Source organism: Trichoderma gamsii (genome assembly GCF_001481775.2).
Source record: "Trichoderma gamsii strain T6085 chromosome Unknown Scaffold_39.2, whole genome shotgun sequence".
Taxonomy (NCBI): Eukaryota; Fungi; Ascomycota; class Sordariomycetes; order Hypocreales; family Hypocreaceae; genus Trichoderma; species Trichoderma gamsii.
Genome location: NW_020171376.1, coordinates 78,139 through 94,019, shown reverse-complemented (window position 1 = coordinate 94,019; position 15,881 = coordinate 78,139). Strand labels below are relative to the sequence as shown.

The following is a 15,881-nucleotide window of genomic DNA, read 5'->3' as shown; positions in this document are numbered from 1 at the left end:
GATGGCTTCAATCTTTCCGTAGACTCACCGAAACTGCGATAACAAACTTATGCCCGGCTTCCTTCAAAATTGTCTTCTAATTCCTCTTATTCTCATTCTCATTCATAATTTCTCACTCCTCAGCAATGCCTCTGACAATTATCCTGGACCTATGATGCAGATTCTTATCATGATAGTCTTAGCTTAGCAATCTCAGCCGCTAGAGCCAGACACAACAACTGCATCGCAACCAATGGCTCCCAACAACTCATCGCCTCCCAGAAGCCTCGGTCCCAGTCCTAGTCCCAGTCCTAGTCCCAGTCCTAGTCCATCACCAGCTCAATCTCCAACCGAAAATGAAACTCCTCAGCTCTCCCGTCCAACCTCCACAAAACTTCGCTTTCTCGCCCAAGCTCCACCGCTCAGAACAACAACCACCTCAGCAGCCCCGTCCGAGTACGGAAGCAGACGCAGCTCTTACATAGCGCCTATTGACCAGATTCTCCCAGACGACCACACTGATCCCGAAACATTTGGCGTGGTGGAGGATCGAGATGGCTTCTTTGACGCGCTGTTCCTAAAGCACACGCCGTTGGTGCCGGATGGATTCGAAGAGCGCTCCAGGGCCTCGCTGCCCGCTGCTTTTGACGAAGATTCACCATTCGCCGCTCGACGGTTCTTACCAAGACAGTTTCGTGAGTTCAAGCTGGTGCTCCAAAGTATTGCAACGACTCGAACCGGCCTTCGTCTCGTGAGGTCCTTTACCGCCTATTTCGCAGCTTACATCCTATGTCTGATCCCGGCTGTAAGAGAATGGCTCGGCCGCTACCACTACATCATCGCCGTGTCTGTCATACTGAATCATCCGGCCAGGACACTCGGTGCTCAGGTAGAAGGCGCCGTATTTACCACCATTGGCACAGCAGCCGGCGTAGGATGGGGAGTTCTCGGTCTCTTACTATCCACGTCGACTTCCGCCGCCAGTGCCGGCTACGGTGGCGTTTTGGCTCTTTTTCTAGCATGGTTCATGGCAATTGTAGCATGGATACGCTCTTACTACTCCAGGTTCTACCAAATGGTTGTCTGCGCAGGCGTTGCCATTACGTTTACTCTTCTCGCTCAGACTTCCGGCAACGCCATCGCATGGGAAAAGTTGAGAGACTACGTCGTTCCTTGGCTCCTGGGACAGGCAATTGCGCTCCTCGTCAACTGTCTCATCTTTCCTGACGCCGGTGCCAGGCCACTCGCTCTCATCTTCCACCAATCATTTTCTCTTATGCTGGTTTGTACACATCACACACATATATCAATGCCAAATCTACTCCATATCATCTTCTGACCCCTGTATTTCATTCAGGAAGCTATAGCCATTCCATGCCCACGAAATACTAGGCTTAGACGGCGCCTAGTTCGAGCTTTCGTAGACTTATCCGCCACATATAAAGACATGCGATCCACTCTCACCATAACACGCTTCAAGCCAGCCGACGTAAGAGAATTGCGAAATCTCATGCAAGCAGTCATTCGCGCCTTACTCGCCATGCAAACAGAGAGCGCACTTTTCAGCGAAGCCGACGACGGACATGTTCCAATAGTCGCCGAGGCCACTCAGATGTCCTCCTCATCCTCTAGCAGCAACAATGTCAACAATATCACCAGCGAAAAGCCCCCCGGTGTGATAAACGAGGTTGATGTAACCCGCATCGTGATTAAGAAGTTGGCAAAGCCAACCAAAGAGATACTCGCCTGCATGAACCAAGGCCTACAGGCGAGCCAGGCAGCACTGATGGACCTCTCAGGCTACCGACAATATCTCGGTCCTCCGAAAGACGTATCATCCGAAATCGCACCCGCGCAAATCCGAATGAAAGCCGCAAAAACAATCTTCGACGCCGTGGAATCAGAGCTGCTGGAATCAGGCCAACTCCCCCCTGCATCAATGGACGATTCAGCCGTAGTCCAACTCTTCATCTTCGCACGCCATCTCCGCGAAACAGCCACCACAATTGAAAACCTCATGGGAAAAGTGTGTTCCATGCGTCAAGCCTCAAACTGGCCCAAAATCCACCCACCATCCTATCCGCTTCGCAAAGCCATCCACTTCGTCAACCCTCAAGTCACTCACGACCGCGGAGGCGCCACAGCTGGCTCATACCACATAACATTCCTCGAAATCGCTCGTGCTTTAGAATCGATAAAGTGCCGAGAATACAAACCCTTGGAAAAGTATGACGATGGCGTCTCCGAAACTGAGCTAAGAGCCGAGTTGTCCCATTTGACAGATCCAGGCCCCCCGCCTGACATGGACACAAAGAAGAACAAGCTCAGCTACAGAATCTGGAAGATCTTGCATCTCTTGCAAGGCTATGAAAGCCGATATGCCTTCAAAGTCGTTCTCGTCACGTCTCTTCTCGCAGTTCCCTCATATCTCAGCTGGGACAAGGTCTGGTGGGACGACTACGAAGCTTGGTGGGCAGTCACCATGAGCTGGCTCTTAATCCATGCTCGCGTAGGCGGCAACATTCAAGATCTATTCACGAGAGCCGTTCTAGTCATTCTCGGCGCCGTATGGGGTGGCGCTGCACATGCCGCTGGAGACGGCAGCCCCTACGTCGTTGCAGTTTTTGCAGCTATTTTCATGATCCCTATGTTATATCGATTTACTCTTAGCTGCCATCCGGTAAGATACCAAATAGCAGCTGTCTAAGATTACGACTTAAAGCTAACGCCGTTTCTAGAGATCTGGCCTCGCGGGATGTTTATCCTTTACGGTCATTTCGCTGCAACTCCAAGCCGGTGGGCTACCATCATCACCAGCTCGAACCACCACACTAAGGGGCGTCATATTCCTCATTGGCACAACTGCGCCCATCGTGGTCAACTGGTGCCTGTGGCCCTTTGTCGCGAGGCATGAGCTGAGGAAATCATTATCTTCAATGCTCTTCTTTCTAAGCATCGTATACCGAAGTAAGCCATCCCTTAAGCAGCCAATATTCCTTATCCATCATTTTGCCTAATATGTGACAGACGTTGTTGCAAAATACATTTATTTCGAAGAAGGCAAAGAGCCCACCCCCGAAGACATCGTCCAATCCGAAATCCTCGAAGGACGCATCAGAGAAGGCTTCGTCAGGATCAGACAACTTCTCGTACGCATTCACCTTGCCCTGTCATATATATTTCACAGAGTAATAACAGTTCAACTAGGTCATGACACGCCACGAAGTTCGCCTCCGCGGCCCCTTCAACCCCCTCCCCTATTCCGGCCTCGCTGATTCCTGCGAACGCTTCTTCGATTATCTCATCGCCGTCCGACAATCCGCCGTATTCTACAATCCAGACTACATCCGCGACGATCCAGTCGCAGCTCAGCGCCTATTAGGCTTCAGGCGAGACGCTGTGGCATCGATTCTCGCCAATTTATATGTCTTCGCCGGCGCGTTAAGAGCAGACCGCAAAGTACCCGTACGTACCGCACCTTTCACATTGCTTAATTCCAATACTAATCTTGTGTCAATAGCGCTACCTCCCCAGCGCCGCCGCAGCCCGTCGCAGGCTCCTCGTAGAAACAGCAGCCGTGGAAGACTCCATGGCGAATCACAGCGAAGTAAACGACGTCAGATGGCACAAGAAATGGATTGACATATACAGCTACTCGTACAACGAGAGTCTCACTGGGTGTGTCGCGCAGCTAGAAGAATTGGAAAAGTTTACCAAGCTTATTGTGGGCGAACAAGGGTAATTCTCCCCCGTCTCATTTTGATTCCCATGCGTATTACTAACTAAATGCTTGTAGGTTTGATAATGAATGGACAATACTAGAGCCATATGAGGACGATGACGATGAGGACGAAGATGAAGATGACGAAGAGCACGACCATCATGAAAATGAAGATGAAACCAGCGTTGCCGAACGACACTAAACAATTTAATGCCAGCTCATGGTATACTTTCCAAGAAAAAATTAAATTATATCCTGAATATCATGTCTCTTTATCCTATATTTACAGTATCCTGATAATCCATAATTGCGCCTGTCAACATCAAATTCCACAACCGGTCCATCCTCCCACCCTATGAAAACAAAAACATATGCCAAACAATCATCTTTAATTTCCATATGCGCCATCCGTCATTTCATTCAAAATATCTCGCGTGATTAGCTTCCCTTTAAGCAACATCCCTTCTCCCACCCGCGCCCTTCTCGGAGACGGTTTCCGGTTCTCTTTGTCCGCGTATGAAGTAGCACTTGCCTTTGTCGGCACCCTCTTTGGAGACTTTCTAGGCGTTCGCTGTGTAAAACCAGTGAGCTGCGTACTCAAATCCGCAAAACAATGGCTCTCAAGAGCATTCTGCGGCATATGATATATCCAATTGCGATCTTCCATCAGAGAAATAAACTTGCTAAGCATGGTCTCCTCTCCATTTCCCTTGAGGGTGCTCATGCTGCCCACGACTAGGAGCTTGGTCTTTGCACGAGTAAATGCCACATTAATACGCCGCCAATCTTTGAGCAAGTCTCCGATATTGCAGGCCTCGTTGTTTCGCACCAGACTCAGTACAATGACTTCTTTGTCCCGTCCCTGGAAACGATCGGTGGTATGCATTTCTATGCCAGGAAAGTACTTGAGTTTATCTTTGAGAAGATGAAGCTGTGCACGGTAATGTGTCATTACACCAATTTCAGTAGCTGGAACTCCCACAGTGAGCAGGCTTTCAACAAGCTGTGAGACAATTTGCCCCTCGGCAGGATTGATGATACGTTTTCCTTGAGCCTCTTCACGAACCTGGGGCCGGATCGTGTCCATGTCAACGAACCGAACACGAGTTTCAGCGTCAAGGAGGTCATAAAGCCAGCATCGCGACGGCACGGGTCCAGTGCAGAATGAGCGAGCGGTTCCAGATCGCTGAATAGTTGTTGAGTCGTGATGATGTTGTCGCAGAGCCTCCATGCTAGGAATGTGAAGCTTTTTCTTGCGCAGCTCTTCCGTTCCACATCGAAGTCTGCCATTGTAGATGAGGGTGTTGCTCAGAGTCATAATGTCTTCACACATACGATACTGATGCTCTAGGTTAACGACAGATTGCGGGTGGGTGTCCGATAAGAGCTTGAACAGGCTGACATCCAAGCCACCTTGTCTAGCCTCTTCATTCTTCACCACCGGTGGAAGCTGATTGTGGTCTCCGACAAGAACAAACGTCTTTGCCAGTCGAATGGGGCCCGCACAAATGGGCAAGGTAATCTGTGAGGCTTCATCCACAATGCAATAGTCGAATGAACGCTCTATGAAGACTTGGTGGTTAATTCCCAAGCAGGTCGTGGCAACAATCGGGGTGCCATGCCAAGCCTCCTTTATTTCCTCAAAAGTCTTCTTTGGGTGGCCTGCGAGGTGAACAAAATCCTGAACCTCGGGGTGGACCTTTGCCGGAGCACCAAGTCGTAGAATAGGGATTTTGTCCGACTTCAGCTTCAGAAGAATGTTGTCAACGGCCGTGTGCGTATGAGACGTCAACAGCACCGTTTTGTTCTGTGACACCAGAGCCTTGATGATGTGGGCAATGGTGGTCGTCTTACCGGTACCAGGCATTCCCAGTACCAGCGCATAATCTTGCGCACTCATGACCTTCTCGATAGCCCGCTGTTGATCAACATTCAAATTCTCCCCATCAGTGACAGTGTATTGGGTCGCCACTGGTTTAAACCTAGGAGGCTCCAAATCGACAATGAGCTCCCGAATTCGCACAGCAGCTGGCACGTCATTTGCCATCATCTGGATCAAGTTGTTTCTTACAGTGGCCATGCCATTGCTAAACTCATCTTGATCCAGGCGGTATCGAATAGGTGGCTCTTTGATTTTCCCTTGACTCTGTTCAACCGACGCCCCTTCGGGTGCAACTTCCATAATGCTAGCAAAAACTTGGTTATTCTCTTCATCAAATCCGGGCTGTCGAATTCGAGCATTGTGTAGACGTCGGTCCACGGCGACGCTGATCCTTTGCTTTCGAACAGAAGTAACGTATCCAATCGCCAAAGCATAATGTCCATCTTCATCTGACACAACAATTGGCTCACCAACCGTCAACTCTGATCCAATAAAAGTGAAGTCGGGCATCGGTTCTCGCTTGATAAAAGTGTAGTGAAATCGATTAATCCGAGGATTGTCTTCATCAACCGATGCAGATCCCTCTTCAATGATGACGTCCGAAAAACATCGAGACTTCTTCTCGCGCTCAGAGCTTGTCATCGTCCACAGCTCTCTCTTGGTCTTCTGCCCCTCCTTCTCTTCCTTTGTCAACAAGTTTTCCCACTTGATGAAGAATTCTTGGTGTTCTTGTGTCAGATGTTTGATAACCTCAGTAAACTTTTCACCCATGCCGCTACTTTCCCCGTCTCCTCCATCTGCTAACCGATGATAGATGAAACAAGAGGTTTTAGCATAGCATTTTCCACACATATGTTTGCTCTTCAACATTGGAGGAAGCTGAACGCTCCGTTCTCGGATGTAACATGCCAGCTGGTTTCGCTGCATTATCATATGCCGGAGCTCATGTCGAATAGCGGGTATTCGCATCGTTTTAGACGTCTCCATGTAGTATAGAATGCCGTGAGTGATATCAATGTCGTAACGATCCGATAATAACAGGGTATAAAGAGCTGTCTGCGCCATGTGGTTGCTATTGGCATGTTTGCCCGTCTTGACCTCAAATGGCACAGTCAATACTTGGCTCTGCTTGCCATCTGCCATCATGATTTCAACCGTTGCATCAATATTTCCCTTCAACCCATACATAGGCGACCAAACGTGCTCTTCCACGTCAAGCAGCTTTCTGACAGCGATAGTAGCTTTGTCTCCATTTCTCCCCTCTACAATAGCGTCGGCCTAGACGAGTGTCAGTCTCTGTATCAATGAGATAGGTCGCAGCACTTCATTTTACCTGTGGTTGCGATGACACGAAGCTCTTAGCCCAATAGCTAAGTTCGGTCATTTTGGACTGGAGATGCTCTTTGGCATCCGCAATACCCATTTTAATCGTGTACAAATCCTCAATATGTTTCTCAATGTTTTTATCAATCAACTCTGAGAGGTATCCGAGATCAAACCTGTTGGCAAGCAATGCATCCTGAAAGATTTCGTGGAGCATCGTGCCGTAGACCAACGGAGGTGAAGCTTCGCTGGTAGCCTTGACTCGATCTTGGAGCACAGCTCGACGCGTGCAGCCAAAAGAATCTGCAACCACTGTTGCGGATACCAGCTGATCAGGATGCAAAATCAAGAGATTCTGCGCATCATCCACAATACACTGCCCCTTGAATGAAAAGTCTCCAATGACATGGACGTAGGCATCAGCGTGCGCCGGTGTGTCGTACCAAGAGCCTCGTAGCTGTACAGTTCGGGTAGTCTTTGAGCCATCTGCTTGAATCAAGAGGATCTAGCATGAGTCAACATAACGTACTCTAAAGGATAAACTGCATTGGCTCCACGTACCTTTTCGGGGGAGACGCGGTTGTACTGATCGACGTATTCGCCGTCTAAAACACTTGTTACTAAATATCGCTGAATAGTCTTGATTTTCTTGTTCTGGCCTACGTTTAGCATGTTTTCTTCCTGGATAGCGTCCTCACATACAGCTCTTGAGGCAGTGTCTTGCTGCTGGGCCGCTTGGGTTGCAGCAAATTCTACCGCTTCAAAGTCGACATCTCCATCAAAGGCATCGTCGCCGAATTCATCTTCCAGGTCAGCTAGCTTCCGCGGAGCTTTATTCTTGAGCGGTGTTTTCATCATCTTTGAAGACATCCTTTTCCCTGTTGCTGGGGTTTTCAGTTCTAAATTTGCCAGCAAGTCGTCTGCATCGTCGAAGTCGTCGTCGTCAAAATCATCAAACTCGTTCAGGACAGGTTTCTTGTTCTTATTTTCGTCCTCTTCTTTGACTGTTCTTTCTGTGCTTTGCCTGGCTGGTGCTACAGTTTCCGTTGTCTGAGATGTCTGAGATGCCTGAGATGCCTGAGTTGCCTGAGTTGCCTGAGTTGCTTGGGTTGCCAGCATGGTTTCTTCTAACATCAAAAACTCATCATCCAAGTCATCATCATCACCGTAGTCCGAAACAATCGGACTAGGCATCCGGCCCTTTGACTTTCTCGACGGGGAATTGCTGTTCTGGGGCGCAATCTGCCTCTTCTTTAGAGACGGTGAGTCCATCCCTGCTGCCTCGGTATCGTCGTCCTGGCTCTGATTTTGCATACTACTCGTAACCGAATCCAGCAACGCTGTGACAAGAGAGGACTTGGACGCAGCCTCCAATTCCCGTTGGCTGGCGCTGACCTGGCTGCCCGATTTTGACTTTTCCATCCTCCTCCTCTTAGGCCACTGAAAACCACAGCTGGCGGCTCGGCGCAAATCCTCCTGGTCGACCTGCGCAGCTTGATTCTTGGATGGCCGTGGAGACGAAGAGACCATCAACTGGGCCAAAATCGGATTCGCCGCACCAGACACGGGAGACTGTCCCGGATGTCCATTCAGCGAGTATCGATCCCAGAGCTCCAACGTCGGATCGGGGTGAGGCGATTTCAATGCTCTGGCCAATTTCTTGACATTGACGGTCGGGGTGGCGATTCTGTCGGCAGAGGGAGAAGAGATCGGCGAAGAGCTCCTGGCTCGTTTCCTTCCTTTGCGGGGCATCATCGGCGAGATGGTGGCGAATGCATTCGGATCCTGCTTGTTGTTCCACAGCAGCTTGTCGTTCGGCGAGGTGGCATCTTCCTCTAGTATTTGACTGCACGGCTCGAGGAGGTCGCTCCAATCCAGCCGAGTCACCGGCGTCGCATTGTTTCCAATCATCCTTAGATGCGAGGGCGTTTGTTCGCTCAAACCAGCTATTGCTGCACCCTTACCCCTCCCATCTACGCCTTTGTCTGCCGCAGACCCATCTTCAGAGTCATTATACAGAAACTTGTTCAGCTTCTTCTTCGTAACTTCCGATATGGGAATCAAGTTCTTCGAGTTCGCTGGCTGTAAATTGTTGGGAGTGCTGTGAGACCGCTGCCAGGGCGAGCGTTGCTACATCGCGCATGTAAGTGACATCGTCATAACAAAACAAAACAAAACAAACCAGCCTGAGGAAAGTAAACATACTCTTGAAAGCCCAATCCGCTCAGAATAGGACTTCTGGAGCGGCATGATTGGAGATGATTGTGCTTGGAGCCTTACATCGAAATCTCCCCAGCACTGCACCGTTGTGGCATATGCGATAAGCAAAAATGCCAATCTATCGTCCCAGGCGATTTAACTTCAATACAAGGGCAGATCGTTTAGAACGCGCCTCTAAAACGCGACGCGCCCCGCCCAATTGCTCCAACAACCGTAACAAAAACTCGGCAAGGACAGCTTTAATGACAGCAGTCACGTGAAGCGGCAACTTATCGATAAAGCTGCTCTGGCACCTCTTGCGTCACAGTTGCTTCAATGGGTCTTCAACATGACACGATGCCGAGAGATATCGCGGGGTCATCTGTTTGAACGAAACATTGAATTCCTATTTTCTTTGGCGACGCATTGCTAAGTAAATATGGACAATTCAGGCAACAGTGCCGGTAACGGCGGCGACGGCGCCAACAAGAACCCCGATTACAAGCACATGAGCCGGTCGGAATACATGCAAAAGGCCCGAGCCGCCATCGAAGAGCGCCGCCAACTGGCCATGACGAACCGCAAGCGATTCGAGCCCCAGATCCACGAGCAGATCCAGCGTCTGTTCCAAAACTACGAGGCGCCCTTCTACGCGCAGCTCCGCGGCTTCGGCAAGGCCCAGACCCTCGCCCTAGCCGAATCCACCGTCCTGTCCCTGGCCGCCGTCAACAACCGCGCCTTTGAGGACCAAGAGACGCAGGCCCTCACGGAGCACTTCCTATCGAGCGTGCACAACCTTCTCGCGTGGAAATGGGCAATGACCGGCTTCGCGGGCTACATGGCCTACCGCGGCCGCAAGACGTGGCGCTTCCCCTTCTTCAACCCGGAATTCAAGCGCTTCAGCCCCATCGGCGGCAGCCCGGGCCTCAAGTTCATGTGGCACAGCGCCCGCTTCGCCGCCTACTACGGAACGCTCTGGGTTCTTGGCGAGCCAGTCTTCCAGGGCGCAAACTTCATGCGGCAGCGTCGAGAGATGGAGGCGGATCCTAGGTTGCGAGCGCTCTTACACGATGGAGGGGCCCAAGGCGCTACGCTGCTAGGAGGCAACCCGGAAGCCCGCGAGCAAATTAACGATGCATGGGAATCGGCAGCGCAGTACGAGAATGCGAATCAACAATATAGAGATCCCGAGTCCGAACAAAAGCCTACAGCTGCACCAACGCAATCCTCTTGGACGTCATACCGCAGCCCCACGACACCGACCCCACAGCCCCAACAGCAACAGCAGCAATCTGATGCATGGGATTCTTCATTTACAGACGATTTTGATGACGCCTCGCCCGTCGCACCCGCAGCAAGAAATAGCTCAGACGCCTCAAACAATTCCAGCGGCTCAGCGTGGGACCGCATCCGACAACAAGCTCATTACCAACCCTCTGCCCAGCAAGATCGGAAGACGTGGGAGAAGCCTCAGTCAGGAGGCGGATGGGGATCAGAGGCTGAATCAGGCGCGCAGTACAAAGGGTCAGCACCAAGAGAGAGCTTTTCATTCTCGAGCGCTGACGAGGAAAAAAACTTGGCTAAAGGGCAGGCCCAGCGAGAGTTTGACCGGTTACTAGAGAGCGAGCGTGAGGGCCAGAGTCAGGAGAGGAGCTCGTGGAGCAGAAAATAGCTCTGACTTTTACAAGCTAGCTTATCTTATGTATTATATGTATTCATGTGTGTGCGCTCATTGAAAGAGTACACAACTCACTCAAAAGTTGTAAACATGTTTATTTTTCTCAATGGAAAAGAAGTTCCTATTGGTGATGTTAAAGGAGTGGAATAAAGCTTCATATTAGTGTCATGAGTTTGATGTCTCAAGACTCTGTTGTAGCTAAAATGCAGATAGCAAAATTGAAGGAGCCAATCTCATCGGTAGATGTGTGCACGGGACAAAAACATCCTCGGCACGTCGAGTACACCCACTCTAAGCCTTCACCTCGTCTGTCACTTCAACAGGTTCTATCTCCTTTGTATCATCGTTCTGTTCCACTTTGGCCTCCAAAATGCTTTCGCCAGCCATGTTTGCCGCAAGTGTTTCTGTCTTCACTGGCTCTTCTGGTTTCTTGACTTCTTCCAATTTTTCGGGCTCGCTTGGCTCTTTGATTTCCTCAGGCCCCTTTGTTATTTCGGGTTCTTTAGCACTCTCAAGGACCTTTGCTTCTTCAGATTCAGTCAAAGATTTGGGCTCTAGCACAATCTCAGATTGTGCGGGCTCAGTTGAAGCAGCGGGCTCAACAAGTTCCTTGGGGGCTTCAGGTTCTACCACCTTTGCGACAGGTTCCGCCTCTTTCTCCTCTTCTGCTCTAGGCTTTTCTATTTTGGCAGGCTTCTCATCCTCTATCGGTGGGGAAGGCAGTTTCTCTGATTCTAGTCCGGTTTCAGAAACGTCCTTTTCGGGGACCTCAAGTGAGTCAGAAGCAACATGAACGTCGCCATGATCAGGGTCAATGTTCCAAACCGTCTGCGGCTGAGAGAAGGATAGCGTGATAGGAGCAGACTCCTTCGTTGATGTCGGAGCAGGAGCTGGGGCCGAGCTCTTGGTCGGTGCGCGACGCTGTGGTCCTCTAGCCCGACTTTTTCTAGCATCAGACAGTAGGACTTTATCCTTCTCATCTACAACCTCATTCTTTTCAGTCTCTTCCTTCTTCGAAGGCTGCGGTCCAAGCTGCAGACGCTTATTCAAATCGCTCATAAATCCAGCCTGCAGAGCGGCAATCTTACCCCCAGCAGGGCGAGAGGGGACTGGGGGCTTCGGTTTGGAAAGCTCTCCGTCCTTTGAGTCAGCCGAAACCTTTTTGACAGGTCGAGTAGGTATCACCGGCTTGGGCGCATCTTCACCGCTGGGCTGTCTAGTGGCCTTTGGGCGATCAGGAACGGCAGGCTTGTGTGAAAGCAGTTCCGATAGTTTCTTGGAAGGTCGGGCGGGTACTTCAGGCTTGTTCTCGGTCTTTGGCTTTTCCTCTACCTCTGCCTCATAAAGAAGACTCTCTGGAGTATCTTCCCACACATCTTTACTGGGGAATCGATTACTTGTACTTGACTTGCCACGCTTCAGATGGGGTTGGTGGTCGACCCAAGTAGGCTTCGGCTGCTCCAAGATGGGTAGGAAGTTGTGCTTCTTGCCGCTTGCTTCCTTTTCGGCGAGCTCTTCTTGTTGCATGGCAAATATTTGAGCCGGGGTCATAGGGCGATTCTCAGGATGCGTTGACGACTTCCTTCGTTGGGCGTCTTCCTCTGCATTTTCATCTGCATTATCAGGAGTTGAGACCTCCGCGGTGTAGTGAACGCTGGTCGGCGCATCTTCCCAAACATCTTTGCTGGGGAAATAGTGACGTGCTTTTGATCCGTCTTTGCTTTCACGCCTTTCGTCCTCCTTCTTGGCGGCTTCATCGGGGAACAAAGGCTCGTATTCGCGAACATCTTCCAAAGGAGTGTGGTCAAAGTCGAGACTATGGGCGTTGTAAATACTCGTCGGCCGACTGCTAGGGCGACTTGTAGGACGGCTTGTAGGACGACTCGTGCCATCATACGAACTACCGTTGCGGTCGAGGTGAGGTCGAATGGCTGGCTGCTGAGCAGGGCGCCTAGCATCCTTCTCAATCTCATCGGCAGCCAGAATCGGCGCCTCAGACTCATCCCCGCGGGCCTCAACTGGGCTTTCAGCGCCATAGGAGTACTGTTCGGGATGCTTAGGGTCGTCAACATGAATAGGCTTATTCTCAGGTGTACCGGGATCCTCCAATGGTGCACCTGTATCCAGAACTATCGAAGCTGGACGCGGGGTAGCCATGCGGCTGGCATATTCCTCGTGGGCTTGAAATGCAACTTCTTCGTTGGGGGTTCCATGTTGTTCACTGAAGTCTGTACCAAGTAAGGTTAGCCCACACTTTTCCTAGTCGTTAGAGTCAAATGTAAATCTACGAACCTATAGATTTACGGTTGGCCGTATCTCGGACTAGCTTGTTGAGATCGCTGCTGCTCAGAGCAAAATCGGTCTGGCGATGATCGTGCAGCGGGGTGTGATGCTCTCGCTGCATCACTTCAGGATGCTTCTTATAATAAGCCTTGTCAAGCTCATCTTGAGGCTCAACCCCGTGGCCGTGCATTCCATAGCTTCCCGGGGGCAAACCACGCGAACTAAGCTTGCGGTTATGGTGTTTGCCGCTTCCATCAGTCGGAGCAGGCGACGGCGCTTGGACATCTCCCAGGTGCGGATTCATGGGCACTCGCTGCCCAATCTCGGGAATGCCATGCTCATCATCAAGCTGCTGGTCTGTCTCGCTGGTAACAGAGAGAGTCGTGCTGGATTTCTTCTTCAGGCCGTTGCGAGAGGTTGAGCGGCCTTCAAGATACCCTGGCTTTCCGATGCCAAATGAGGCGGCCCTGTCCGAGTCGGTGCGAGTGACGTTCATAACCCGCTCTTTCGCGCTCGCTGCCGGGAGAGACGGCTTAGGGGCGTGAAGCTTGAGGTCCTGGGCGACAGTGCGAGTCTGCTCTGCATCCTCGGTGCCCTGACCTTGCAGCTCAGAAGTGATGACGCTGTATTCCAGCCCCTCTTCTCCAACAGAGGGCATCGGCACACTCTCAGCGTGATCATTGGCATCGCCAGAGTTCCCAGGGGAGAAGCTGGGGCTGAGCTTGGACCCAAGAGGGCTCACAATTGCGCCATCGGTGAAAGGCGATTGGGCGAATCGATCGGGGTTGGGGGACTTTGAGCGATCGATTCGTTTATTAACCGGTCGCGGCGGAATCAGGGGAGTAGAACTGGCGGCCGCGAGGTCTTTGGCCGGGCTCTTGGACGGACGAGGGGGGATGATCGGCTGCTGCATTGTCGGTGCCGTCATAGTATATAAATCATTTAAAGTAGTATGTATGGAAGCGTAACAAAGTCGGAAAAGATAAACAGTGTATGAATTGTCGTAGTAATTGTATAGAATCGAATCTCGAAACGGATCTGGCACGAAACGTCAGTTGTGGTGTTTAACTCGGCAGTGGAAAGTGGGATGTCACAGGACTAAGGCTGCAACACGAAAGGGGTGCCCAAAACCAGCGTGTGAAACCCAACGAGCCCATTGATCACAGCAGCCGGTCTTGGGATTATGGCAATAAATAGCTCTTCACAAGATGGGAATTGATTGCACGGCAAAACGGGCAGCAGAGGAGTCAGGGGAAGCTGGTGGCCATTCTCAAGCCAGTCGTACTGTATGACGACGATGGCCATCTGTCCCTCGCAGCATCATGGCATGGGCAGAGATCCGACTTACCAATTGCGATTGCTTCTCGACTCGGTACGGAATACCTCCAAAGAACTATAAGTATAGAAGCATGAATCGGATTCTAGCAGCACAAACAGCACAAACAGCAGATGGTCGGGGTTGAAGAGGCTTTCCAGAGCTGCAAGTGTCCCTCAACAATACCGACAGGTCCTCGTAGCTTATCTATGCCAACGCCGCTATTGGGAGACGGCTGGAGGCCTGTGCGCTAATTCTGGCCAGCAATAGCGCCTCATGGGGTCGCGGGGCGTCTATCAAATACTGTGTGGCTGCCGCTGAAACGGTGGCCGCCCCGCCCAATGCGACGCTGAAGATACAGTGCAAATGGCCCGTCAGCCGCACCGTAACCTGGTGACCCCTCTACGCCACACACGCTACACGGCATCGATTGATCAATCCATTGATGTCCTCTATGTACCTGTCTGTAGGCTCTACAGAGCGCTGACGGACGCAAAGTTTGTAGCTGGCGGTATACACAGACGCGTGAATTGATTGATTGATTGATTTCTCATCGTCTTGAAAACAAAGCAAATCTCGGGACGGTTGACTCTCTGACGAAGAAATGTCTTCATCGTCATCCTCATCCAAGCTTGATTGCGTCACTGCGTCTTAGTAGCTCAGCAGATCCCCCACCACCGAGATCACCAAATTACTTCAAAGCTGGATAAATCCAATCGGCTGACCTGTAAAACTAACGCGACTAAAAAAAACCGGCAGCATGTTGCGAGTTAAAATACAAAGCTTTGTACTTGTATGCATGTCGCATGAGAATTTTTCTCACTCGGCCGCTCACCGCCAGTAATGCCGCCAAGCACCCCAAATTGACAGACACACCTCTTTGGGCCACTCTTCATTGGCCAGAGCATTTGTGCGTGTACATTGTTGGTAGCTCGAATCTGCATGCCTGATTTAGTTGAAGAAGTTACCACCTATTAGCTGCAAGTGATTCGACCTGCAGGGACCCCCAACAGTGCTTCGAGATCTGCAGACTCGGCTGCCAGTCTGCTGTATGGACTTTGTCTTGAATGGTTGAAGCGTCTGTACGAATTTCAACCCCTGCCTATATGGTGTCGTCACATCCCACGAGCATTGACATTGGTCATGGCATCGCATAATATTTACCTGCCTATATTTCGAAACACGTTGGACACTGCTAAACCTGTCGCTTTCCTTGTTCTTTATTTGGTTGCCACGCTGGACAAGCAGAAATCATTTGCCGGTATGCCCATTTGTACATCATTCGGCGTAGGAGCTGTCAGACGCCACAAGCGTATAGACGCCCACAATTCGCAAATGTTTCGATGAGTGATACAATCAAGATGCGCCAAACTTCAATAGGCAAAGAATACAACAAATCTGGAATGCCCTCGCCTATTCAATCAAGTGTTTTGTGTAGTTTTCTGATGCTGAGTAAGGATTGATGTGTAATACTTACCCAACCTCTAGCCATTTGAATTGT

General features: G+C 50.7%; 4 protein-coding genes across 4 annotated transcripts; 2 read left to right on the top strand and 2 right to left on the bottom strand.

Annotated features, from left to right (window-relative positions):
- Window positions 1-232: 232 nt before the first annotated feature.
- TGAM01_v208786 (hypothetical protein) lies at window positions 233-3,902 on the top strand (the record flags this gene model as incomplete). Its single annotated transcript, XM_024550409.1, has 7 exons — window positions 233-1,261; window positions 1,337-2,659; window positions 2,718-2,946; window positions 3,007-3,128; window positions 3,187-3,444; window positions 3,500-3,717; window positions 3,776-3,902. 7 exons carry the CDS (start codon window positions 233-235, stop codon window positions 3,900-3,902), a joined length of 3,306 nt encoding a protein of 1,101 aa, XP_024404837.1.
- Window positions 3,903-4,088: 186 nt separating this feature from the next.
- TGAM01_v208785 (hypothetical protein) lies at window positions 4,089-9,155 on the bottom strand (the record flags this gene model as incomplete). The annotated part of the gene is made up of 4 exons (XM_024550408.1): window positions 4,089-6,860; window positions 6,916-7,410; window positions 7,467-9,035; window positions 9,111-9,155. The coding sequence occupies 4 exons, from the start codon at window positions 9,153-9,155 to the stop codon at window positions 4,089-4,091; spliced, it is 4,881 nt and encodes a 1,626-aa protein (XP_024404836.1).
- Window positions 9,156-9,543: 388 nt separating this feature from the next.
- Window positions 9,544-10,776, top strand: TGAM01_v208784 (hypothetical protein; the record flags this gene model as incomplete). The annotated part of the gene is made up of 1 exon (XM_018800811.1): window positions 9,544-10,776. The coding sequence occupies one exon, from the start codon at window positions 9,544-9,546 to the stop codon at window positions 10,774-10,776; it is 1,233 nt and encodes a 410-aa protein (XP_018666276.1).
- A 297-nt stretch (window positions 10,777-11,073) lies between these two features.
- TGAM01_v208783 (hypothetical protein) lies at window positions 11,074-13,993 on the bottom strand (the record flags this gene model as incomplete). The annotated part of the gene is made up of 2 exons (XM_018800812.2): window positions 11,074-13,010; window positions 13,075-13,993. The coding sequence occupies 2 exons, from the start codon at window positions 13,991-13,993 to the stop codon at window positions 11,074-11,076; spliced, it is 2,856 nt and encodes a 951-aa protein (XP_018666277.2).
- Window positions 13,994-15,881: the final 1,888 nt, after the last annotated feature.